This window comes from Dendrobates tinctorius, unplaced genomic scaffold (assembly GCF_039654945.1).
Source record: "Dendrobates tinctorius isolate UK_male_01 unplaced genomic scaffold, ASM3965494v1 ptg000293l, whole genome shotgun sequence".
In the NCBI taxonomy this organism is placed as follows: Eukaryota; Metazoa; Chordata; class Amphibia; order Anura; family Dendrobatidae; genus Dendrobates; species Dendrobates tinctorius.
Window position 1 is genome coordinate 27,642,520 of NW_027361960.1, and position 27,569 is coordinate 27,670,088.

Genomic DNA, 27,569 nt, shown 5'->3' on the forward strand with positions numbered 1-27,569 from the left:
AGAAGAACTGTAGAGTGTGCTTTTGGGATTCTTGTCTCCAGATGGCGAATTCTCGGCACAGCCATTAATCTTAAACTTGAAACAGTGGATGAGGTGGTTAAGGCGTGTGTGGTTCTACATAATTTTGTGATGGCTAAAGAGCACCCGACCTTTGAACTCGATGATGCTGCTCCTAACCCATTGCCTGAATTCACTCAGCACCCTCTCAGGTCATCCGTTGAAGTTGGCCAAATGAGGGACCAATTTGCGGCCTACTTTATCTCTGATGTAGGACGGGTGCACTGGGAAGATGAAATGGTGTAAAAATGTTTTCGTTTGTGTATGTTAATAAAAAACCTGTTTTCATACCTGTACCGAGTGCACTATGTCTTTTTAGACTCCAATAAAATAAACAACCTCCCCCATGTATACCTGTGAATTCATGATGTTCTCACACCTGGCCAGGTAAATAAACATACAAGTTAAACTTCAGCATCGCTAGTCTGCGTGAAATATATTGGTACGTAAGCGACGCTGCAGGTTAAACATCATATGTGTATTCACCTGCCCATGATTGATAAATAGTTATGATACTAGCCTGGGTATTGGCCATATGACGTGTATTTTACCCATCAGTTGATTCAACACACTTGGTAAGAGTATGTTGTTAATTATAAGGTATATCTATAATCCCTGTTATGAACTCATTTTCGGCTCCACCAGTTGAGAGTTCCCCTCCCGTTCTCCCTCTGGTGGTGACAGGAGGTAGTGAGGTTGGTTTAAGTGGTAGTGATCTGCCACCTGATGAGGAAGATAATGATTGGATCTCTGGAGTATCAGACTGGATTTAAGACAGCCGACGCCCTATCCTAGTGCTGGTGATTGTCTGTTTCTCAGGTCCTGGACTTCAGCTCTCTTCCAGTCTTCTCAAGTTAAGTTTGTTTTTTTTGCTATTGTTCACACTTGCGCTTGTTGGTCAGTTCAGTTTCTTGTGTGGTCAGCCTGCCCCTGCTGGGGCTATGCTGAATTTCCACTCCTCGGTATCAGTATTTGCCAAGCTGCTTTTTGTCCCTTATTGGATTGGCCTCTTTTTGCTCTGTCTCAGAATATTTCAGAGTGCTGATATAGGTGTAGAAGTCTAGTGACTTCAGGGTTAATTTTGTTATCAGAAGTGTTGGACAATATTTTTGTAGGTTTTTTTTTTTTTGGCAGATTTCAGACAGTGTCTTTCCTTTCCTGTCCTGTTTAATTAGCCGGGCCCCATCGTTTGCTCAGCCTATTTTCCTGCCTTTGTTTGTAATTTCATCTTGTTTCACAGTCAATACATGTGAGGGGCTGTCTTTCCTTTGGGGTCTGCTCTGGGGCAGTTAGTTTTCCTCTTTTCCTGCTTTAGGCTTATGTAGCTCTCCGGTTGTGATGAGACGTCTAGGACCATCGTAGGAACGCTCCACGACTGCTGCTAGTTGTGCGGTTAAGTTCAAGGATCTGCAATCTGCATAGTTACCAACTTCTCTGGTTTTCTGAGACTTAGCTTGTTGTTCATTTTTTCCTCCTTGGTGACCCATTCATAACAAATCCCCCTGGCCTAGTATCACGATAAGTGAAATGAGGATGGCAAAAACAGCCCATCCTTAAAACACTTTTTATGACACCTTGCAAAGATTAAGGCGCATTGTGTGTACGGCGCAGTGTGTGTAGGTGGCGCAAAAAATATCAAACTTTGTTATGGTAAACCAGAAATTTAAATTTATTTTTAACCCAAAAAATTATAACAAACTTTATTTTTTTCTGCGTTTGATGGCAGATGGTTGCAAGCTGGGGGTGTGCAGTGAAGATGAACAGCTTATAGTGCATGGTGTTCTAGAGGAAGGGGCAACAAAACTTGTGGGGGAAGGAAGGCCAGTGATGGGAATGGAGCTAGACACACTAGGAGGAGAGGACATAGGTTCTGCGACAGTGGTCCTAACTGTTTTTTGTCTCTTTAAAGGCCTGCCTGGAACTCCTTGGTACCAATGCCCGCCTTGATTGTTGGCCCCGTCTGGAACTTTGGGCAAATAAGGAATGTGGGTCCCCCGTCTGCTGCTGTGGCTGCTGCTGATGCTCTGTGGTGGCGGTGGCAGTGCTCATCCTTGCAGGACGACTGGTGGCGGCAGTGATGGTCCAGGATTGCGGAGTGGTGGTGGCAGGGCTAGTACATGTTATAGTGTTGGCGGCAGGGCTGTTCCATGTTTGAGGAGTGGTCACGGTGGCTGTGCTCCAAGCATGCATGGGGGTGGCGGTGGTGCTCTAGACAGGAGCAGCGCTTGCCATGGTGGTGTCGGTTAAGTGACCAGCAGCACTCAGACTTGTGGTGGTGTAACGGTGGGTGTCCTGGCTTTGAATAGAGGTGTCCGTGCAGTGGTATGCACAACCAGTTGTCTGGGGCTAAGTGGTTTGCGAAATTAGATCTACAGGGAGCATATAACCTTATCCGGGTCCGGGAGGGAGATGAGTGGAAAACTGCTTTTCTCACTACTGAAGGGTTGTTTGAGAATTTGGTCATGCCTTTCGGTCTGACCAGTGCGCCAGCAGTCTTCCAAAATTTCATCAATCATGTGTTCTGATTTTATTGGACGTTTTATGGTTGCGTATTTGGATGACATACTTATCTACTCACCTGATAAACAGGCTCACATTGATCATATTCGGGCAGTTCTCCAAAGGTTCCGGGAGAACTGTCTCTTTGCTAAGCTAGAGAAATGTATATTTTTTCTTCAGGAACTGTCTTTTCTGGGATCCATTGTGTCTGCTGAGGGGTATCGCATGGATCCTAATAAGGTGCAGGCCATTGTTGATTGGGTTCAACCTTGTGATTTGAAGGCTCTGCAGCGTTTCCTAGGATTCGCTAATTAGTACCGCAAGTTTATAAGGGGGTTCTCACAGGTAGTTAAACCACTCACAGATATGACTCAAAAGGGGGCCGATATCAAGAATTGGTCAGCCGCAGCGATAGCGGCGTTTGTTTTTTAAAAAATGTTTCATGTCTGCTCCTGTTCTTATTCAACCGGACCCATCTGAACCATTTATTGTTGAGGTGGACGCCTCAGAGGTGAGGGTGGTATTGTTCCAAGGACTGGTCACTTTGACTAATTTGAGACCCTGTGCCTTTTTCTCTAAGAAATTCTCCCCTGCGGAGAGAAACTATGAAGTTGGCCTTTGAAGAATGGAGGCATTTTTTGGAGGGGGCTGTCCATCCTATAACCGTAATTACGGATCAAAAGAACCTAGCTTACATTGAGTCAGCTAAAAGGTTGACTCCTAGACAGGCTAGATGGTCACTTTTTATTCCCGATTCCAGTTCTCCATCACTTTTCAGCCAGGATCCAAAAATGTCAGAGCTGATGCCTTGTCACACAGTCTGGATCCGGTGTCCCCCCCGAACTTCCATCCTCCATTCTTCAGCTTGGGGTGGTGGTGGCAGGTATTTCTAATGTGTTGGAGCGGGAGATTCGGGAAGCTCAGTCTTTTGCCCCTCCGGCTAAGCCGGTGGATAAACTTTTTGTGCCAGCTCAATTTCGTCTCAAGGTCCTTCGGGAGTTCCACGACTCAGTTCTGGGTGGACATAAAGGCATCTCGGCTACCAGGAAGGCCATCACTATGGTATTCTGGTGGTCTTCTTTAGCCTCTGATGTTGGGGAATTTGTGTCTGTTTGTGATGTATGTGCCCGTGTGAAAACCCCCCATAACCGGCCGGCCGGGGAATTGGTGCCACTGCCAATTCCTGATAGACCATGGACCCATTTGTCCATGGATTTCATCACCAATCTTCCCCCTTCCAAGGGTAATACCGTCATTTGGGTAGTGGTGGACAGGTTTAGTAAGCAGGCACATTTTGTACCCTAGGCGACTCTATACCTAATGCGGAAACGTTGTCCAGATTGTTTGTTAAACATGTGGTGCAGTTGCATGGGGTACCCTTGAATGTGGTGTGTGATAGGGGGGTACAATTTGTTTCCAGATTTTGGAGGGCATTTTGTAAGAGGTTGGGTATTGGTCTGTCTTTTTCATCTGCTTATCATCCAGAGACTAATGGGCAGACTGAGCGGACCAATCAGTCTCTGGAGAAAATTCTGCGTTGCCTGACCTCAGCCCGACAGGATGATTGGTGTACTGCGTTACCTTTGGCCGAGTTTGTGTTTAACAACCGCATTAACCAGTCTACGGGTACATCTCCCTTTTTCTGCAACTATGGGTTTCATCCACATTTTGGAGAGTTCTCCCGTTTGGACTCTGGGTGTCCTGGGGCAGATGAGACTATCCAGCGGTTAGGGGAGGTATGGCGGGAGGTCCAGAGTAACATTACGAAGGCTCAAGCTAAATATAAGTTTTTTGCAGACAAAAAACGGTCCGTGGGGCCGGTGTTCCAGGTTGGGGATAAGGTATGGTTGTCTGTTGTGAACTCATTTTCTGGTTTACCTCTGGCTTCTGGTGAGGGTGGTGGAGATGGCTGTGTTGACAGAGGAGTCGTGAGTTCTCCATCCGGGCTCCCTCTGGTGGTGACAGCAGGTAATGAATCTGATCCAAATTGCAGAGACCTGCCACCTGAGGAGGAGGACTGTGAGTGGACATCAGGAGTCTCTGACTGGATTTAAGACAGCCGACTCCCTAATTTTGTGCTGGTGATTTTCTCCTGCCCAGAGGTTCTGGTTTCCAGTTCTGTTCCTGCCTTCTCAAGCTAAGTGTGCTCTGCTATTTTTCACATGAGATTTGGTCTGGTTTACCCAGTTTTTGTGGTCAGCCAGCCCCTGCTGGGGCTGTGCTGAATTTCCATTCTTATGTCTCTGTTTATGCCAGGTTGCTTTTTGTCCCTGATCAGATTGGTCTCTTTTTGCTCTGTCTTCAGAATATACCAGAGTGCTGATATAGGGAATTGAAGTCTAGCGACTTTAGGGTTTTTGTTATCAGAAAGTGTTGGACATTTTTTGGCAGGGTTTTGTGCGTGATTGCGGACAGCATCTTTCCTTTCCTGTCCTTTCTAGTTAGTGTGGGCCCCATCGTTTGCTCAGCCTATTTTTCTATCTGTGTTTGTGTTTTCATCTTGTCTCACCGTTAATACATGTTTGGGGGCTGTCTATTGCTTTGGGGTCTGCTCTGAGGCAGTTTAGATTTCCCCTTTTCTTGCTTTAGGCTTATTTAGTTTCCTGCTGTGACGAGGCGTCTAGGATCATCGTAGGTACGCTCCACGGCTACTGCTAGTTGTGTGGATAGGATCAGGGGTCTGCAATCCGCTTAGTTACCAACCTCTCTGGTTTTCTGGGGCTTAGCTTGTTTTTCCTCCTCGGTGACTCATTCATAACAGTTGTCTACCAAGAACATAAGGCTCAAGGTCCCCTCTGCGAAGCTTGGACCTAAATTTATTGGTCGCTATGAAATTACCGAAGCGGTTAACCCGGTGGCTTTTCGGTTGCGTCTCCCGCCGTCTCTACGGATCCCCAATGTGTTCCATAGGGCCCTTTTGAAACCTGTGGGGTCCTGTGGGGAGGGATCATTGTTTTCCCCGCCACTGGTTTTGGTAGATGGGCAGTCTGAGTACGAGGTGGAACGAATTGTTGACTCTAGGTTGGTCCGTCGTGCTCTTCAATATCTTGTGCATTGGAAAGGCTACGGTCCTGAGGACCGGTTGTGGGTTCCTGCGGATCGGTTGGTCCGGGCCTTTCTTGCCAAGTATCCTGAGAGACCCGGGGGTCCAGTGGCCCCCCCGTTGAGAGGGGGTACTGTCATGATCCAGGACGGGGTTTTGTCTTTGGCCCGTCCTGGTCAGACAGGGGTTAATTGTTTCTGCCTCTCTCTGGCAGAGGGCGGCTATTTAGTGGCCTCTCGACCTAGGTCCAGTGTCAGTTATACTCCTGCCCTCGGCTGAGTTATTTGACCTCTTGCATACGTGTGCCTTGTGCCTGATAACTTGTTGCTTGTTTGGTTTTGATCCGGTTCCGTCCCTGTTACGAGTTCTGCCTGTCCCTCTTGTACTGCGCTACCCTCTCTGTGTATGACTCTCTGCCTGTGACTTGACTATTCTCTGCTCGTCCCTCTGGTACCGCGCCGCCCTCTCCGTGTATGACCTCTGCTTGTCTGACCTGTTTCCCTCTCCTCTACTACAGTATCTCTGCAGTAAGTATATTACATCTGCAGCAGTAGGACGCTAAGCCCCGCCCCCTGCAGTCACATGATCGTAGGTCCTTGTACTCCTTACTACTTTCAGTGTCGCAGGTCCAGTCTGCTTGAACTTTCACTGTAGTATCGGACCCCGGGCCCACCCGTAGTGTGGGTAAGTCACCCTGCTCAGCCGTGGCAGTTTGCTGACGTGTGCATGCCAATGCGCACCCATAGACTCTAATGTTAATTTTTTGCTCAAAACGTGAGCATACTTTTTTTTTTAAAGCGGTTGGGCGGACCAAAAAATGCAACATGTAGCGTCTGGAAATTATGGACGCACACTGGAAAAAAACGCAGCGCACGAAAAACGCATACAAACGCATACCAATGCGCACCCATGTTAAATATAGGGAAAAAAACTAATGCGCACGTATGCACAAAAACGCAGCGCAAAAAAATGCAAGTGTGAAACCAGCCTAACAACAGCCAAACGAGTGAGTCGGAGACTTGAACAAGTCATTCAAGCACTCGCGATACTCGGCGCATACCCAACACCCTGATGCAAACTTAAGAAGCGAGCACTTGCGCTCAACACTAGTTGTTATATCGTTTTTGTTTGTTTTCTTTTGTTTTTTTAGAAACCTTAACGTCAAAATATGAAAGAAAAAAAAAAATTGTAGAATAAATAAGTAATCAGACTAAGGGGATGACACACCAATTATTGGCTTTAGAGTCTTATCACAGTGATCAAAAGGAACTATTTTTAAGTGATCACAGTTATTGATTGAATAACGCCAATCACATTATCGGGAAGCGGAAAATCCAGCCCTGGTACTATTTTAAAAGTGCCACAGCTAATCCCGGCGGTAGGCGAGACCCCAGAGATTTTCAGACTGGGGGGGAGCCACCTGCGTATCAGCGGTCATTAAGGGATTAAAATTGTCATCCTACAACTCAAATCCCAATATAAATAGATTTCGAAGAACTCAATATAGAAGTGAAACAAAGTAAAAAGAATGAACCAGCTCACACATACGGCTTGCTGAAGCATAAAACTCGTGCGGTCACATGTGTAGTACTAATGGGGAAAAAAAGGAGATGTGTTCCAAAAATTTATTAGAAAATGCTTCTTAAAAACTCATGGCAATGTTCACATGGCAAGATATAGTCACGCGTTTCAAATGCTCATGCTTAGAATTCTGTGCACAGTTCTGGTCTCCGGTGTATAAGAAAGACATAGTTGAACTGGAGCGGGTGCAGAGAAGAGCGACCAAGGATATTAGGGAACTAGGGGGTCTGCAATACCAATATAGGTTATTACACTTGGGGTTATTTAGTTTGGAAAAACAAAGGCTTAGGGGTGATCTTATTACAATGTATAAATATATGCGGGGACAATACAAAGACCTTTCTAATGATCTTTTTACTCTTAGACCTGTGACAAGGACAAGGGGGCATCCTTTACATCTGGAGGAAAGAAGGTTTAATCATACTCACAGACGCAGATTCTTTACTATAAGAGCAGTGAGACTATGGAACTCTGCCGTATGATGTGGTAATGAGTGCTTCCCTACTAAAATTTAAGAAGGGCTTGGATGCTTTTCTTGAAAAGTTTAATATTTCAAGTTATATACACTAATTTCCTTGCTATTGCGTTGATCCCGGGAGCTTGTCTGATTGTCTTATGTGGAGTCGGGAAGGAATTTTTTTCCCCAATGTGAAGCTTACTGTTTGCCACATGGGTTTTTTTTTACCTTCCTCTGGATCAAAATGTTAGGGCAAGTTAGGATAGGATATGGGTTGAACTAGATGGACTTAAAGTCTTCCTTCAACCTTAATAATAACTATAACTATGAAGGCGTCCTTTATCAAATTAAGATAACAGTTTGATAAAGGACACCTTGAGCGTTTGAAACGCGTAGCTATATCTTGCCATGTGAACTTTGCCATTGCCATGGTTTTTTAAGAAGCATTTTCTAATAAATTTTTGGATTCAAAGAAGCTGGAATGCATCTCCTGTTTCTCATCAACATAGAAGTACTAACTTTCAAACTCTTAATAAGCAGGGGAAAATAAATATGCATAAACACTTTAACAGGACATGGCTATTTATATGTCACTGTACACTGCATGAAAAATATAAAATAAAAATATATAAAAAGCTTATACTCCATTCCCACAGTTCACCTGATTCAATCTTGTTTAGTATTTTCCTAGCACATTGAACAAATGCTTCCTCCACATTTTCACCTGTAAGCGCGCTTGTCTCCAAAAACATCAACTCTAGTAAAAGAAAAAAAAAAATCAGTTTTAAAATCAGCGTCGTATTATGAAAATTGTGCATATATATTTAGAACAAGATCAAGTAAGGAAATCTTAGGATGCACTTTTTTTCCAGTCGTTATTAAACAGACTATAAATATACACATAATATATAGTGGGTGTATACAAATATAAACATATTTGTTCTAATACAGATATACCATATTTTTCGGACTATAAGATGCACCGGACCATAACACGCACCTAAGTTTTAGAGGAGGAAATTAGGAAAAAAAAATTAAAGCAAAAAATGTGGTCAATTCTGTATTTAATATCCACTATCATGGTTAATACCCATCCACCCATACTCTTATCCCCATCCTAATACACATGGCCCCTCATCCCTATCCTGGTATGCATGGCCTCCTTATCCCTATTCTGATATGCTTGGCCCCTTATCCCTATCTTGGTATGCATGCCTCCCCATCCCTAGCCTGGTATGCATGGCCCCCTCATCCCCATCCTGGTAGGAATGGTCCCTCTCATCCTTATCCTGGCAGGAATGGTCCCCCTCATCCTTATCATGGCAGGAATGATCGCCCTTATCCCTATACTGGTATGCAGTGTCCCCATCTTTAACCTGGTATAATTGGCCCCCATCCCAGTCCTGGTATGCATGGTCCCATCTTTATTCTGGTATGATTGGCCCCACCCCCATAACCCTCATCCTGGTATGCATGGCCCCACCACAAAAGATAGAAGAAAAAACATTACACTTATTTTTATTTACTGTTATTTGTAGTTTGTGGTTGAGGAAAGTACGTGTTAAAAAAGGGTAGGCATTTAAATGGGAGTGGTTTCCTGAAACCTGTTAAAAAATTGAGTCACACCCTTGCATATACACATACAGTATACACCGTGACGATCATTGGCAACTCCATAATAACAAAAAGAGCTGCTAGCTGGCACCACCAATCGTTTATACTGCTCAATTAGTCACTCGTTATAGGTAGTGCTTAGCTTCAGCTGTGCGGTTTGCAGAGCAAGAGGAACAGTGTTATTATATTTCATATACTTAATCAAGAAAGGGTGTCAGTGTTTATGAAAAATATACAAAGATGTAAAAAAATGGGAACAAAACAATACGGCATGAACAATCACTAGGAATAACAAAAGAAAAGTACTAAACCTGTGTCAAGGAAATGGTTAGGAGCTTAGTGGATGGAGGTAGCCCTTTTAGAAAAAAGGACAGAACTACAGCAAAATGTACCTTCCAGGACTGATAAATGACAGAAATCCAAACTATGATGTATTAGATCAATTTTACACCCACATGCCTTTCCCCTTTGTGAGCTTACATGTGGGCTGGTCATGGGATGTGCTAGGTCTTTTAGAAGTTTATGAGATCCCCAATATTTCAGGATATCTTTGCCCCAGGCGGGAGATATGGTTGTTATGTTTCCTATCATGATTGCAACTTTCTAAAAAGATGAAACATGGCATGGATAGCATCATCCATCTGCCGATATTAAATTGGAGGTGTTCAGCTGGCCTTACGTTGATGTGAGTGATTATTTTATGTTTGTCACCAACCTACGACACCAAAAATATATCTCCCATAAATATTGGATCAATGCAAACCCCAAAATTCATCATTGACAACTGGCTCCAGAGGGTCTGAGAGACTTCCTTTGAACAGAGGAAGCCCCTTTACTTCTCCACTGCTGAGTACAGGAATCCTAGTCTTCTTGGCTGGTTCTCATCAGATCAGATGTGTGTGTTTGTCATGTATGTGTGTAATATAAACAAATAAAAAAATAGAAACACCAAGGTTACTTACCGGTAGCCGTTTTTTCTGGAACCCATGACAGCACACCTGAGCTGAGGGATCCGCCCGGCCAGGACAGGAAACCTACTAAAATAAAAGGGCGGTACCTCTCCCTTGCTTCAGTTGGTTACAGAGCATGAGAGCCCCCCTCCCCGGTTAGTTTACACTTAAAACTAACACCACATATCAACCAAAGGCACCCAAACTATAGTGCACACCCAAGGAGTGAGAAGGGTGGAATATACGGGTGTTGTCATGGGTTCTGGAAAAACTGGCTACCAGTAAGTAACCTTGGTGTTTTCCCTTCACCCATGACAGCACATCTGTGAATTTTGGAGAAATGAAAACACCTTAGGGAGGGACCACCGCTTGCAGCACCCTTCTACCAAAGGTTAGATCAGCCAAGGAGGACAGATTCCGTCTTTAGTGCTTAAAGAAAGTAGATGGTGAGGTCCAGGTAGCAGCCTTACAGATCTGATCAACTGACATCTCCGCCTTTTCTGCCCAGGAAGTAGACACGGCTCTGGTGGAGTAAGCCTTGATGCCTTCAGGAATCTGAGTGCCACTCGCGGAGTAGAATAAAATAATAGCCCCCCGATCCATCTGGCAACGGTACCTTTAGATACCCCATAACCCTTTCTGCTACCCTGGAAGGCTAAAAATAGGGACTGATCGTTCCTCCATTTACTAGTCATGGACATGTAATCTAACATGGACCTCCTCACGTCTAAAGCATGGAATTTTTCCTCCCCTGGATTTTTAGGGTTATCACAGAACGAGGGTAAGGTGATCTCATGGCTCCTAAGGAATTTAAGAACTACTTTAGGGAGATAGGCTGGATCTTGTCGTAGAACCACCCTGACATCAAACACTTGCATGTATGGGGTGCATATAGACAGGGCTTGTATGACACTTATCCTACGGGCTGATGTTAAGGCCACTAGAAACACCATTTTAAGCGTGAGAAATTTTGCAGATAAATCCTGTAAGGGCTCAAATGGTTCCCTAGTTAGCGCCTCTAAAACTAGGTTCAGGTCCCATTGAGGAATTTTGAGAACTATAACCGGTCTAGATCTACTACAGGATTTAATGAATTGGGACACCCATCTATTGGATGCTAGGTTGCAATTATACAAGGCACCCAAGGCAGACACCTGTACCTTGAGAGTACTAGTTGCTAACCCTATTTGCAATCCCGTCTGTAGAAATTCTAGAATAGCCCCTACCGGGGCTTCATCCCCCAAGGGTTGCCCTAAAAACTCCAGGAATTTCTTCCATGTTCCGGTTTCCTACTTTTCAATAGTGTGGAGACTAGCACTTTTGAGAAACCCTACGCCCTCTCAAATTCCATGCTGCCATATGGAAGCCCTTTACTTGAGAGTGGCCCACTGGTTCCTGGGTAAGAGGTCTGGGATCTCTGGTAGAATCCATGGATTGGTAACAGACATCCACCTTAAAAAGGGAGAACCACGGTCTCCTCGGCCAAAAAGGAGCAGTGAGAATCACTCTCGCCTGATCTTCTCTGATCTTTCTCACAACCGCTAGAATCATGGATATCGAGGAAAACACGTAGGCCATACTGAACATCCAAGGTATCTGAAGGACATCTAACGCAAACGGATTTTGCCTTGGGTCTAATGAGCAGAATAATAATCTTTATTTATATAGCGCCAACATATTCCGCAGCGCTTTACAGTTTAACAGCTTCAAAACATAAGTCATAAGTAACATCGTTAACAATACAATAATTAAAGTAAAATAAGATGACCCTGCTCGTGAGCATACAATCTACAATGAGGTGGGGGAGATACAAAGTACAGGTGTTTATTTACAATTATGTATTTACAATGATGGTCCAGCCATCTTGAGAAGGTGGGGGATAGAGATAGTGAATGGGTTACACACGCACACTTACATATAAAATGACTGATTAGTGAACGTGATAGGCCGCTCTGAATAGATGTGTTTTGAGGGAGCGCCTAAAACTGTGCAAAATGTGGATAGTCCTAATTTCTTGGGGTAGAGCATTCCAGAGGATTGGCGCAGCGCGGGAGAAGTCTGAGTCGGGAGTGGGAGGTGCGGATTAGTGCAGAGATTAGTCGAAAGATTTTTGCAGAGCGCAGCGGTCGGCTAGGCCGATAGACAGAAATGAGGGAGGAGATGTAGGGGGGTGCAGCACTGTGGAGAGCTTTGTGGGTGAGAAGAACAAGTACTTTGAATTGGATCCTATAATGAATGGGCAGCCAGTGTAACGATTGGCGAAGAGTGGGCGCGTCCGAGTACCGATTAGCCAAATGGATGACCCTGGCTGCTGCTTTAAGTATGGACTGGAGAGGGGAAAGTCGAGTAACGGGGAGGCCAATTAATAGAGCGTTGCAGTAGTCCAGGCGGGAGTGGATCAATGCGACAGTGAGGGTTTTTGTTGTTTCCATGGTGAGAAAAGAGTGAATTTTGGAGATGTTCGTTAGGTGTAAGCGGCAAGAAGGGGCAAGAGATTGTATATGGGATGTGAAGGAGAGATTGGTGTCAAACATAACGCCCAGACAGCGCAGCTGCTGTCGGGGTGTTATTATGGTGCCACCCACGGAGAGGGGAATGTCAGATTTAGGGAGGTTAGTAGATGGCGGGAGCAGAAGTTGGTCAGTTTTTGAGTGGCTAAGTTTCAGATAGAGAGCGGACATGACGTTGGAGACTGCGGACAGACAGTCGTCACTTTTTTCTGTTGTGTATACTGGAAAACTCGAGGATTTAGGGCCCATTTTCCTTGCCTCAGTTTCTTGCGACTCAAGAAGTCTGCTTTTGTGTTCTTTATACCCCTTATGTGAAGTGCCTTAAGAGATAGCAGATGCTGCTCTGCTAGCTAGAAAAGGATGTTTGCTGCCCCCATAAGGTTATGGGATCTCATTCCCCCGGTGGTTGATGTAAGCCACTAACGTGTGACTGTCCGACATGACCCGGGCATGGTGACCCCGAAGGAAGGGGAGAAAGTTTCTTAAGGCTCTTTCCACAGCTCCTTTATGTTTGAACCCTGTTCTCTTTGTAGAGGAGACCAGGTTCCCTGCACTGAGTAGGAACTTAGATGTGCTCCCCATCTGGTATCACTTGCGTCTGTCGTGATCACATCCTCCACCGGCCTCAACCATTGGACCCCTGACGTCAGATCTTACTGTCCACCAGGCAAGGGAATCTCTTACAGCTAAGGAAAGATGTACTTTCCTCTCTAAATGTCCTTTTAACTACCTCTGTGCCGACAGGACCTGCCACTGTAGTTGCCTTAGGTGAAACTGTGCCCATCTTACTGCCGGCATACAGGATGTTAGGGATCCTATCAAGGACATAGCCTTCCTTAATGTCATTATGGGCTGCTGTATTGCCGATAGTGCCAGTCTCATTATTTTGGCCATCTTGTTCTCTGGTAGGAGACAGGCCTGGCGCTTGGAGTCCAGAACCAAGCAGAGGAAGGATTGTATCTTTTCCGCCCTTGCCTTTGACTTGAGGGTATTTATCACCCAGCCTAGCTCTCTTAGGGCTACAGTCACTTCCCTCACTAGTTCTACTCACTGATCTTCCGTCCAAGCTGGTGATTAGGCATAGGCACTGGCGAAAGCTCCTACTGTAATCCTCCATAATGGGGAGGGGAATGCTGTAGATAAGCCCGAGGGCGGTGCCAGCAGCTGATAGGGTAAAATGGGGTGACAGATCCCCTTTAAGGATTGCCCCTTAAATCTAATAACTGGTTAGGCCACCCTTAGCAGCACCCACTGCAGTCAAGCTTTTACGATAACTGGCAATGAGTCTTTTACAACGCTCTGGAGAAATTTTGGCCCACTCATCTTTGCAGAATTGTTGTAATTCAGCCGCATTGAAGGGTTCAAAGCATGAACCACCTTTTTACGGTTATACCACAGCATCTCAATTAGATTAAGGTCAGGACTTTGACTAGGCCACTCCAAAGTTTTAATTTTGTTTTTAAGCCATTCAGAAGCGGATTTGCTGGTGTGTTTTGGAGCATTGTGCTACTGGATAACCCAAGTGCGCTTCAGTTTGAAGTCCCGAACAGATGGCTGGACATTCGCCATTATTTTTTGGCAGAAAGCAGAATTCATGGTTCCATTTACCTCAGGAAGTCTTCCAGGGAAACAGCATAACAGCTCCAGACCATCACACTGTCACCAACATATTTTACAGTTGGTATGATGTTCCTTTTCCCAGATGTACTGGGACACACGCGTTGCAAAAAGTTCAACTTTTGTCTGGTCAGTCCACAGAGTATTCTCACAAAAGTCTTGGGGATCATCAAGATGTAAATGAGCCTTTATGTTGCTCAGCAGTGGTTTTCATCTTGCAACTCTGCCGTGCAGGCCATTTTTGCCCAGTCTCTATTTTAGACCATATTCCCACCTTCAGTATTTGGTTAGTATTTTATATCAGCATTTTTTAAGCCAAAACCAAAAGTGGAACAATAAGAGGAAAATTATAATAGAAGCACATGCACCACTTCCGCATTTTTCACTCACTCCTGGTTTTGGCTTACAAATACTGATGCGTGATACTGACGAAAAATACTGAAGGTGGGAACGTGGCATTATGGTGAAGTCATGAACACTTAACTGAGGCAAGTGAGGCCAGCACCTCTTTGGATGTTTTTGTGGGGTCTTTTGTGACTTCTTGGATGAGTCATTGGTGTGCTTTTGGGGTCATTTTGGTCAGCCAGCCACTCCTGGGACAGTTCACCAATCTTCCATGTTTTCACAATTTGTGAATAATGGCTCTCACTGTGGTTTTCTGGAGTCCCAAAGCTTTGGAAATGGCTTTATAACATTTTCCAGACTGATATATCTCAATTACTTTGTTTCTCATTTGTTCCAGGATTTCTTTGGATTGTCGCATGAGGTCTAGCTTTTGAGGGTCTTTTGGTCTACTTCACTTTGTCAGGCAGGTCCTATTTAAGTGATTTCTTGATTGAGAACATATGCGTCAGTAATCAGGCCTGGGTTTGGCTAGCAAAAATTAAACTCTGCTTCCTAAAAATGTGATAAACCACAGTTAATATGTGTTTTAAGGGGGAAGGGGGACAATCACTTTTTCACACAGGGCTCTGCAGGTTTGGATTTCTTTTTCCCTTAATAAAGACCTTCATTTAAAATCTGCATTTTGTGTTTGTGTTATCTTTTTCTAAAATTTAAATTTGTTTGGTGATCTGAAACATTTAAATGTGACAAACATGCAAAAGAATAGGAGATCAGGAAGAGGGCATACAGTTTTTCACACGATAGTATATAATATTATTATATATATATATATATATATATATATATATATATATATATATATATATATATATATATATACACATACACATACACACACACATATATATATATACACATACACACACACAGTGCGTTGCGAAAGTATTCGGCTCCCTGGAACTTTTCAACCTTTTCCCACATGTCATGCTTCAAACATAAAGATACCAAATGTAAATTTTTGGTGAAGAATCAACAAGTGGAACACAATTGTGAAGTTGAACAAAATGTTTTAATTTTAAATTTCTGTGGAAATACAAAAACTGAATAGTGGGGCGTGCATTATTATTCGGCCCCTTTACTTTCAGTGCAGCAAACTCACTCTAGAAGTTCATTGTGGATTTCTGAATGATCTACTGTTGTCCTAAATGACTAATGATGATAAATATAATCCACCTTTGTGTAATCAAGTCTTCGTATAAATGCACCTGCTCTGTGATGCTCTCTGTGCTTCAAGCAGAACCCTCAAACTATCATGAAGACCAAGGAACACAACATGCAGGTCCGTGATACTGTTGTGGAGAAGTTTAAAGCCGGATTTGGATACAAAATGATTTCCAAAACTTTAAACAACCCAAGGAGCACTGTGCAAGCAATCATATAGAAATGGAAGGAGCATCATACAACTGCAAATCTACCAAGACCTGGCCGTCCCTCTAAAATTTCATCTCAAATAAGGATAAGACTGATCAGAGATGCAGCCAAGAGGCCCATGATCACTCTGGATGAACTCCAAAGATCTACAGCTGAGGTGGGACAGTCTGTCCATAGGACAACAATCAGTCGAACACTGCACAAATCTGGCTTTTATGGAAGAGTGGCAAGAAGAAACTCATTTCTCAAAGATATCCTTAAAAAGTTTTGTTTAAAGTTTGCAACAAGCCACCTGGGAGACACACCAAACATGTGGAAGAAGGTGCTGTGGTCAGATGAAGCCAAAATTGAACTTTTTGGCAACAATGCCAAACGATATGTTTGGCGTAAAGGCAACACAGCTCATCACCCTGAACACACCATCCCCACTGTCAAACATGGTGGTGGCAGCATCATGGTTTGGGGCTGCTTTTCTTCAGCAGGGACAGGGAAGATGGTTAAAATTGATGGGAAGATGGATGGAGCCAAATACAGGACCATTTTTGAAGAAAACCTGTTGGAGTCTGCAAAAGACCTGAGACTGGGATGGAGTTTTGTCTTCCAACAAGACAATGATCCCAAACATAAAACAAAATCTACAATGGAATGGTTCACAAATAAACATATTCAGGTGTTAGAATGGCCAAGTCAAAGTCCAGACCAGAATCCAATCGAGAATCTGTGGAAAGCGCTGAAAACTGCTGTTCACAAACGATCTCCATCAAACCTCACTGATCTCGAGCTGTTTGCCAAGGAAGAATGGGCAAGGAACTCAGTCTCTCCATAAAACTGATAGAGAAATACCCAAAGCGACTTGCAGCTGTAATCGCAGCAAAAGGTGGCAGAACAAAGTATTAAGTTAAAGGGGCCGAATAATATTGCATGCCCCACTATTCAGTTTTTGTATTTCCACAAAAATTTAAAACAAATAAATTTCGTTCAACGTCACAATTGTGTCCCACTTGTTGTTGATTCTTCACCCAAAATTTACATTTGATATCTTTAGGTTTGAAACATATGTGGGAAAAGGCTGAAATGTTCCTGGGAGCCGAATACTTTTGCAAGGCACTGTATATATAGTTAGGTCCAGAAATATTTGGTCAGTGACCAGATCTTCGTGATTTGGTCTTTGCATGCCACTATTTTTTTTAATTTAAAATGAAATAATTGAGACACAATTGAAGTGTAGCCTTTCAGGTTTAAAGGGAACTTGCCACCCGAAAAAACGCTATTAACCTGAAGATAAGGGTTAATCTGCAGTTTAATAGTGCTACTAACTTGCCAGGTGCCTGCACATAGGTGAATGATGCGGGGAGAAAATTAACTTTATTCTGTCTGGCAGCATTTAGTTTTAGTCACAGGGGCGGCACGAGTTCAGTCACCACTCTGAGCACTGCTCTGAGTAAACAGAGCGATATCTGTAACTGTGCCCCCCAGCCCCTCAGTATTCTCAGAGCGGTGACTGAACTCGCAATGGCACGTGACAAATCAAATGCTGCCAGAGAGAATAAGGCTATGTGCCCACGTAGCGATTCTCATGCAGAATAAACCTGAGCAGAATCGCACACCCTGCTCCCAGGAAAACGCATGCGTTTTTTGACGCGCTTTTGTAAGCGTTTGTCAAGCGTTTTTGCATGAGTTTTCCTAAGCATTTTTGCCAATATAATTGATGGAATGCAGAATCGCATGCGATTCCGCAAAATTAATGAACATGCCGCGTTTTTAATCGCTAAGCGTTTCCGCAGCGGTTAAAAACGCACCACTGGCACAACATTTGCATTTTTCATTAAAAATCAATTGGATGCTTTTCTTAAGCGTTTCTGCAGCAGAAACGCTTGTCTAAAAGCGCTGCAGAAACGCTTAAAAAATGCTACGTGGGCACACAGCCTTAAGTTCATTTTCTCTCCATAGCCTTCAGCTAAGTACAGGCACCAGGTGCAGATTAACCCCATATTTTCAGGTTAATACAGTTTTTTTCTGGCGACAGGTTCCCTTTAACTAAAAAGGCTGAACAAAAATATCCTGTGAGGGGAGTGGCGATGTAGCGGAGCTGTGAGGACGCACCCAGAAGGAGCTCCCATAATCCTGACGTTTATCCTGCAAACAGAATCCCCTGAGTATACTGTACCTCCCGGTGACCCGTTCACCTGGGTTCCTAACAGCTTCCGGCTCCCTGGGAGGTGCGATAAGTGGCTCCGGTGAGGCAAACTCCGTGGGTGTTCCGGCGGGGGAGCGGGGCCTGTGGTGGACGGCAGCCATTTCCTCCTGCGCCCTCTGCTAGGAGAAGAACACCAATCTGCGAATCCCGCTCCTGAGGGGACTGACGGACCGGTGATTCTCTGGAGGTACTTGAAGGGGCAGCGTGGCGTGGGCTCTGGGAAATGAGCCCCACGTTCACCGGATGATAATAGCTGGCCCGCGGTTCCCGCCATTATAGGGATCTTTACACCCAGACCGCGGACCCCCCCGCAGGCCCTGCACTATACCCTGCGTCACAGGACCTGTGTGATGGCCTCAGGCTAGTCACAAGCTCAGCACTTCATCTTATTACCCTATTCTGAGCTCTCTGCACTCATGTATACTACCAAGTCTAAACGAATATACATATACTTTAGACTGCGGCTGGAGTCAGAGAAAGAAGGGACTCTGTGGGCAAGCGTTTATTCAGCTTGCCATTTTACATTACTGCTAAATATGAATCGTTCAAAAAGGTCAGGGATGGCTGACAAGCTGAAAGAGTTTGCAAGGACTGATCCATCTGACTGATCTCTCAGGCATAATTCATCACATACTAAAGCTACAGATCAGCGTAAAAACCATGCTTCTGACAGTGAGAAAGGTGGGGATCAAGAAGACCTAACTCTTAGGCAAGCATCCGAACAGTTAATGCAAGCCATATCTTTAACTAGAGCATCCCTGACCGAAAAGATAAAGGATGGGAACTCTGAGGTGGGCCATCTCTGGCAGAATATGCAAACTGTGAGGGGGCACATTACAGAAGTTGAATCTAGAGTATCCCACTTAGAAGATAACTTAGTTTCTATGGGTGAGAGGTTAACAAGTGTGGCTGGCTCTATAAATGCCTAGAAGTAAAAAGCGGAAGATCTTGAAAATAGACTGCGCCGAAATAACATTCGGATTATAGGACTGCCAGAGCGCTCGGAGGGTCAGCAACCTGAGCAATTTGAGGGCGGGCTTAAGAATAATCTGGGAGATGATTTCTCCTCCACGTTTTCTGTGGAAAGGGCTCATAGGGTCTCCACAAAGCCACTTCCACCGACCAGTCCACATAGATCACTCCTGGCGCGCCTCCTCAATTGCAAAGACAGAGATGCTATATTACGTCTAGCACGGCAGAAAAGCCCTATTTAATTTTAACAATGCCACGATATCGATATTCCCCGATTTCTCTATGGAACTCCAGAAGCAACGTGCACAATTCATGGACATTAAAAAGCAGCTCAGAGAAAAGAACATCTTATATTGTCCATGAGGGCTCTTCCATATTTTTTACGGATCCGACGCAGGCAGCTGAGTGGTTACACTCCCATATAGGATCTCGTGAGAAAAAGTCCTAATATGTTTGCAGCTAATTGAGTTTTATCCAAATGATTGTAGAATTGGAGATCCTTCCACTGGTGTCAGATTTAACAATACCGGACACTGTTTTTAGTGAGGGTATCCCCATGTTTAATCTACGATAGGAGCGCTCCTTTATTCTTTTTTTTGTTAGTTCTGTTTGTTGTAGTTTTTATGGATACTGCTGCCAAAAATCTCTATGTGTAGCCTTTAAACTCCACTAGCGTGATATGGCATTTCATACCTAGACGAGGAGACATGGGTTCTGAAATTGTCTGTATGACCTCTAATGTGAGGGGTCTCAGGACTCATCGCAAGAGAATTAGGTTTTATCACAGATTAAGCGTTATCACCCTCACATCGTAGCTCTGGTCGAGACACACCTCACCAGAGATTCAGCCTGACATGTACAGAAGCCATGGGTAAAGTGTTTTATTCACGCATTTCATACCAGCTACTCAAGGAGGGTTTCATTGTTGATACACAGAGATGTTAGATGGGAGCTTAAGGAGGCTTGAAGAGACCCGGAAGGCCGCTTTGTTTCTGTATATGCATTGATGAACTCAAAGACATATGTTATATTATGTACGTACAACCCTCCCCTAGCCAATATGTCAATTCTTCAAATGGCAATGAGCTTTTCTTTAAATTATCCTGATGAACACATTATAAGTATGGAGGACTCTAGTTTTGGATAATTGCTTTGATAGAATTAGGCTGGATAACGAGATTTCTGGAGGGACCTCCTCTTTACCCTCATTTCCCTCTTCATTGGCGTTGTTTATGGAGGGTAGTGGTTGGCTAGATCTATGGAGGATGCGCCACCCCAGGGTAAAGGAATACTCTTGTCACTCGTCTACTAAACGTACTTTATCCCGTATAGACTATATATTTGGTTCCAGTAACTTAGTGATGTGGGTAATTGACATAGAACATGACCTTGGGAGAAGCAGGGGCTGCAGAGACCGCGCCAGGAGGGGGTATGATCTGACACCCACGTTCCCCCTCCCCCACCGACCCCCTGGCGTATATGACTCGAGTAATAAGCTGAGAGGGGGCACTTTCAGCCTTAAAAAAAGGGCTTAAAATCTCGGCTTATACTCAAGTATATACGGTACCTGACTCCTTTTATGAAGCATACATTATTATACTTAAGAAAGAAGGGAAGGACCCCCTTGATTGTGGATCTTATCACCCCTTATTACTAGTAAATGTAGACTATAACATTTTCACTAAGATTCTGGCTACTAGATTAAAACTCAGTTATACTGGATCTTATACACCCGGACCAAACGGGTTTCATGCCTGGTAAAAGCACCTCTATCAACATCAGGCAGGTCCAGTCAGTGGTTCAATATAGATCTCTGGTACCGGATAATAACTGGGCCCTGGCGTCACTAGATGCAGCTAAAGCCTTCGATTCCCTTGAATGACCATTCTTGTTAAATAATAATAAATTTTATTTCTTTAGCGCTGACATATTCCGCAGCACTTTACATTTCAGAGGGGATTTGTACAGACAATAGACATTATTACAGCATAACAATAATCACAGGAAAGAGGTAGACACGAAAGGTGGGTGGTAACAATTGCCCTGATTGTTTGGTCCAGCCATAATGTTAAGTGTGTAACAGTACAGACACAGAGGGCTAATGGATGCATAAAGCATGTGGGAACATGATGCGGGGAACCTGGTTATAGTAAAGCTTTTGACTGTGCCACCCAGGGATAGATTAGGTTAATGTGTTGAGGCGGTAGGCCAGTCACAATAAATGCGTTTTCAGGGCACGCTTAAAATTGTGGGGATTGGGGACTAATCGTATTGACCTGGGAAGTGCATTCCAAAGAATTGGTGCAGCACGTGTAAAGTCTTGGAGACGGGAGTGGGATGGGAAGTTCTGATTATTGAGGATGCTAACCTCAGGGATTCAGCAGAACGGAGGGTGCGGGTAGGGTGGTATACTGAAACAAGGGAGGAGATGTAGGGTGGTGCTGAGCCATAGAGGGCTTTGTGGGTGAGGGTAATAAGTTTATACTGAATACTGGAGTGGATGGGTAGCCACTGTAATGACTGGCACATGGTAGAGGCATCGGTTTAACGATTGGTGAGGAATATGATCCTGGCTGCAGTATTCAAGACAGATTGGAGAGGGGAGAGTTTGGTAAGAGGGAGACCGATTAGGAGTTACAATAGTCGAGACGAGAATGAATAAGAGAAACAGTAAGAGTTTTTGCGGAGTCAAAACTAAGAAAAGGTCGAATTCTAGAAATGGTTTTGAGGTGCAAATGACAAGAGCGAAACAGTGATCACATGTGGGGGGCAAAGGAAAGTTCGGAGTCAAGTATGACCCCAAGACAGCAGGCATGTTGCTGGGGAGTAATAGTGGAACCACACCCGGAAATGGCAACGTCGGGTATAGGTACATTAGTAGCGGGAGGAAACACAAGGAGTTCAGTCTTTGACAGGTTCAGTTTCAGATATAGTGAGGACATGATGTTAGACACAGCGTTTAGACAATCGCCAGCGTTTTCTAGAAAGGCTGGCGTGATGTCAGAAGTGTATAATTGGGTGTCGTCAGCATAGAGATGGTACTGGAAACCAAATCTACTGATTGTTTGACCAATAGGGGCAGTGTACAAAGAGAAGAGGAGGGGGCCTAGGACTGATCCTTGAGGAACCCCAACAGTAAGGGGAAGGTGAGAGGAGGAGGAACCGGCAAAAGATACAGTAAAGGAGCGGTCAGAGAGATAGGAGGAGAACCAGGAGAGAACGGTGTCCTTGAGGCCAATGGAACGAAGCATAGTGATGAGGAGCTGATGATCCACAGTGTCGAATGCTGCAGAGAGATAGAAGAGAATTAGCATGGAGTAATGACCATTTGATTTAGCTGTTAGTAGATCATTAGAGACTTTAGTGAGGGCAGTTTCAGTAGAGTGTAAAGAGCGGAAACCGGATTGGAGAGGGTCGAGAAGAGAGTTATCAAAGAGATAGCGGATAAGACGGGAGTGGACCAGGCGTTCCAGGAGTTTAGAGATGAAGGGAAGATTAGAGACAGGTCTATAGTTAGCGACACAGTTTTGGTCGAGGGATGGTTTTTTTAAGTAGTGGATGTATGATGGCATGCTTGTTTGCATGTTTACAAAGATATGGCTTTGGTACTAAATTCCAAAAATGGATTGGTGCAATATACGCAAAACCTAAAGCTCGTATAATCATAAATATCTCCGTATCGGAATCCTTTTCTCTATCTAGGGGAACGCGCCAGGGGTGCCCCCTCTCGCCGGCCAGCTTTGTCCTTGCTATAGAAGCATTAGCAATACGTATGAGGTCCTCTCCGAGTATTAGTGGTGTAAATAACGCAGATCGTCTAGACACTATTGGTTTATACGCTGACGACATTGTGGTGTTTATGGATAAAACAGACGAGAAGTTTCCACATGTGATTACTACCATAGATAAATTTAGTAAATACTCCGGCCTATCAACTGGAATAAATCCGCCCTCTTGCCCCTCTCTCATGGTCCTGCGACCCATCTTAATTCTTTGTCCTTATTGCCTATGGTAGCTCATTTTAAATATTTAGGAATTAACATATCTAAAAGAAGTGAACTTGACTTATAACATAATATCCTCCCATTACTGGAACTAGTTAAACTCAAATTTGCCTCTTGGAGTTAACTTCCGCTATCTGTTGCCGACAGTATTAATCTAATTAAAATGATTCTACTTCCCAAACTTAGTTACTCCCTCCAGGATAGTGCGGTGCTGGTTCCTAAATCTATCTTCACCAATCTGACCACGTCTTTTATATGGGGGAAATCTAGACTTAAGCTTAAACTATCCACTTTACAGAGGTCTAGGCGGATGGGGGGAGCCGCATTGCCGAATTTTTTTATATTAGCTGGCAGAACAAATTAAAGCTTTAAGTAAATGGATGCCTGATAATTACTTTTCTAACTCGGAAAATCATCTTATTCATGCTGCAGAGCCTGGCTGTCCGTTAGGTTTTCTAGAAACAGATAAACAATGCCCCTCAATTGTTGCTTCTACTTAGTTTGGCGAGGTCGGTCTGGAGACAGGTCAAAATAGTGATCCACTTTGAGAGTACTATAGTTGAAATGCCACTATGGAGCAATAACTATTTCCCGGTGCTGTTGAACCACCTGTCCGCTGGCTTTTGGATCTTATATAATTTTTCCTTGATTAAAGACTTAAGGGCCTGTCACACTAAGCAATATCGCTAGCAATATCGCTATAACGTCACAGGTTTTGTGACGTTATAGCGATATTGCTAGCGACATCGCTATGTCTGATACTTGCCTCCGACCAGCTCCCCCGCTGATTATCGCTGATCGCGCGAGAACGTCCTGGACCGTTTCTCGTCGTCCGCTTCCTGCTGGGCTTCCTGTGGAGACGCGCGACGCCTGGACGCGGGCGGGAGGATGTCAGGATCGCCTAGTGTGACAGGTAAGTAGCGACCTCCGACCCCTGCGATGTCGCTGGTGAGATCTGCCTGTGTGGCAGCTCACTAGCGACCACTTAGTGATGTACCAGTGATCTGACCGCGTCATATCGCTGGTCGGGATCGCTGGTACATCGCTAAGTGTGACAGTACCTTTATACGAAGGTAAAAGCCTAATGTCTTTTGAACAAATCCAATTTAAATATAATATCCCTAGATCCCAATTCTTTCGTTATCTTCAACTCAGATCAGCTGTCCATTCGCATTTCCGTTATTCATGTACGACCCAAACTATCTCATCTCTCCCTTTAATAGGAATCCTTAAATCCCAAGGCCCTCAGGGCCTAATCTCTACTATTTATACGTACATGTTGTCTGCGGGAACTGACTCTGCTATAAAGACGATTAAGGGGAAGTGGGAAGATCTCATTCCTGATGCTCAGGCTGAGGATTGGGAGGAGATTCTTGAATCTCCAACTAAAGTATCTCCATCTACACCAGTCATATTGAACTCCATCACAACTTTTCAAAATGGGTCGTTTCCAATCCTCGGAATGTTTGAGATGTCATATAATGAAAGCAAACTTTGTACAAATGGTGTGGGGATGCCCCATTGTCCTTTCACACTGGTCTGAAGTAACATCGTTGTTAACATCCTTATTGCAAATTCCTTTTCAGTCCATTAGTTTGTTTATTCGGGGTGCTAGACGAGGAGACATGGGGACGCTATATTAGGATTTTTCTATGTGAGACAGTTTTTTTTTGGCTAGGAAGGTGTTAGCGTTACATTGGATGGGAGGGTCACACCCCTCTCTCAGAGCCTGGATTGACCTGGTAAACTCGGTCATTCCATATGAGCGAACACATTATCAAAACAGGGGCTGTCTAGGGAAAATTTGACAAAATCTGGGACAAATGGAATTTCTCTTATCTCACTATATCGGGGAGTGGAGGCTCGGTACCACCGTGACTGGTATAGTTGAAATATATTGAGATATATTTATGGCATCACAATTATTAATATTGTGTAATGTACTAGTCAATGTTCTCATAGACCTGTGAAACTAAAATTGTATAAACAATTTAATGTGCGAATTGCTATTTTCCTCTAATTATTTTGACAAAATGCACTTGTATTATTTTGGTGTATGCATATGTGTACAAGCTGTTTTATTTTTTTTCTTGGTTAATAAACGAATTTAAAAAAAAATCCTGTGAAATATTTAAGAATTGCAACCATTTTTCTACAAATCCTCCAAATTTTAGGAGAAATTTTTCATTTTTCATTCAACCCCCTTAAAGACTACCAATACGCATTAAAATGGTGGTCGTTAATAAGATTTCTTCCAGAAACGGTAATCTGAAATAAGTGAATAGCACCGCCCTGTGGCCGCAATTACCATGAGTGACAGCTGTACACGACAGCTGACAACCTGAGGTATGGGCCTCAACTGGTTTTGGAACCGATGAGGGGGCTGATTAACCCATTAAATACCGCTGTTAATCGCAACTGCGTTATCCAAGTGGCTAAAAGGGGTTAAAAAAGCCCCTTTGGCAGGATAGATCACCCGTGATCATTATCACGGGTGCCGATTGTTACCATGGAACCATGAGGTAATCTGATGACCCAGGGTATTGTGGGTCTTATACGCTCTGTCAGTGAGACACTGAAAGGTCTCATGCACTGCAGTACACAAGTCTTGCAATGCATGAGATCAATGTTCAAAGTAAAAAATATTAATGTCCACAGTGGGACTAAGTGAAAAAGTAAACAAAAAAGTTAAAGTACGTAGAAAAGTATAAAGCGGTGTCTGAAAAATTTGAATAAAAAGCGATTAAAAAAAAACAAAAACATTGTGTGTAATAGAAGCAAAACATAAAAAAAACAATATAAATCTGGCATTGCTGTAATCGCACTGCCCCAAAGAATAAAGCAGTTTTATCCCCTATACCAGTAAACTGTGCAAAATAAAAATAAGAACTATTCTTGTACTGCTGTCTATTTGCTCATTCTACCTCCTAAGAAACGGAACAAGGCTCAGGACACATTTATCCTGCGTCCTCCTCTGAGCACTTATGAGTGGGTTTCCATGTAAATCCCAAAAAGCACAATTCAGACAACCCCCCCCTCATTTATTAGGCAGATTGAGAGACTTGACTCCTGTCAGGTCTCTGTTGCGGTGTTGTCAAGTTATTTTAGGTGTTTTTTTGGCACACAAGTGTGGATGACCACAGTACTGTGCACACCGAATAAGATGGGTACCACCGGAACAGACACCAAAAGGTGTACAAAGTGTCTCTATCTGCCTCATTTTAGAGGGGGGTTCCATCTAAACTGCATTTTTGTGAGATTTACAACAAAACTCAAACTTAAGTGCTCACACACAAGAACGTGATCCCAGCCTTATACAGAAAGTGATCAAAAAATGTTATGTACCCCAAAATGTGATCAACAACCCCAACTTATCCAGCACAAAACTAGACCCCTCTCAGGTTAGTCATCTGTCACTGGAAATATAGGGGTTCCCATGTTACTGTTACAACAAAGACACTGGAATAGTGACACGGCTCCCGCCTCTTCAAATAGAAAAAATACAGTATCTGTGCTCCAGAATCCATAACCCTCCCCTGAGCCCCACTGTGCCTAAACCGCAGTAAGTGGCCACGTTTGGCATTATTGTAGTGGGCAGAGCCAATTAATTTACAGATGCTTGACTTCAGAAGCACAAACTGAGCACAATATAAGGGGAGCACTACACTGTATGGGGGGCACAATGTATGGCCACTGAACTGGAATGTTTACAATTCACCAGAACAAAGGCATGGCATGGATGCTATAAAATAGTCACTGCAGCCTTAGATAAATTCATTGAGTGGTGCAATTTCTACAATTGGGTCACTTTTGAGAACTTTGTGCTGAACCGCAAAGGTCACCCACAAACTACTCTAGCAAAATCTGTGCTCCAAAAGCCAAACATTGCTCCTTCCTTCTCAGCCACGGCGTGTGACCTAACAGTTTCCAATGACATATGGGGCATTATTGCATTTAGGAGTAATTGCGCAATAAATCATGAGGTGCATTTTAACCTAATAACCCTCATGTAACAGGCAAATTTGCGGCAAATAAAAAAAATTACATTTTTACTACTACGGTAAAAGGTTATATTTCCATCTCGCAATGTTATAAAATTCTGTGAGGCATCTGTAAGTTTAAAATACTCACTATACCGCTAAATGACTTCCTTACATAGTGGAAAGGAGAAACTGGGAAAGAAAAAAGCACAATAAGGTCTTATCCGGTGCGGTGACAATAGGGTGTCAGTTAAAGGGGAAATACACTCACCTTGTTAGATTGCTGAATGACAACATATAACAGCAAATAAC

At 43.8% G+C, this 27,569-nt stretch overlaps 1 protein-coding gene across 4 annotated transcripts in view; it reads right to left on the bottom strand.

The window, feature by feature from the left end:
* Positions 1-27,569, bottom strand: part of RAB4A (RAB4A, member RAS oncogene family) — a 103,915-nt gene that overhangs the window by 21,404 nt on the left and 54,942 nt on the right. The window contains exon 6 of one of the 4 annotated variants that reach the window (XM_073560223.1): positions 8,299-8,394. The exons of 1 other annotated variant lie outside the window; for it this stretch is intronic. In XM_073560223.1, the coding sequence (XP_073416324.1) occupies positions 8,299-8,394 (96 nt within the window). Of the gene's footprint in view, positions 1-8,298; positions 8,395-21,151; positions 22,560-27,569 lie in introns of those variants that run through there. 2 more of the 4 variants (XM_073560221.1, XM_073560222.1) reach the window with 2 other exon arrangements.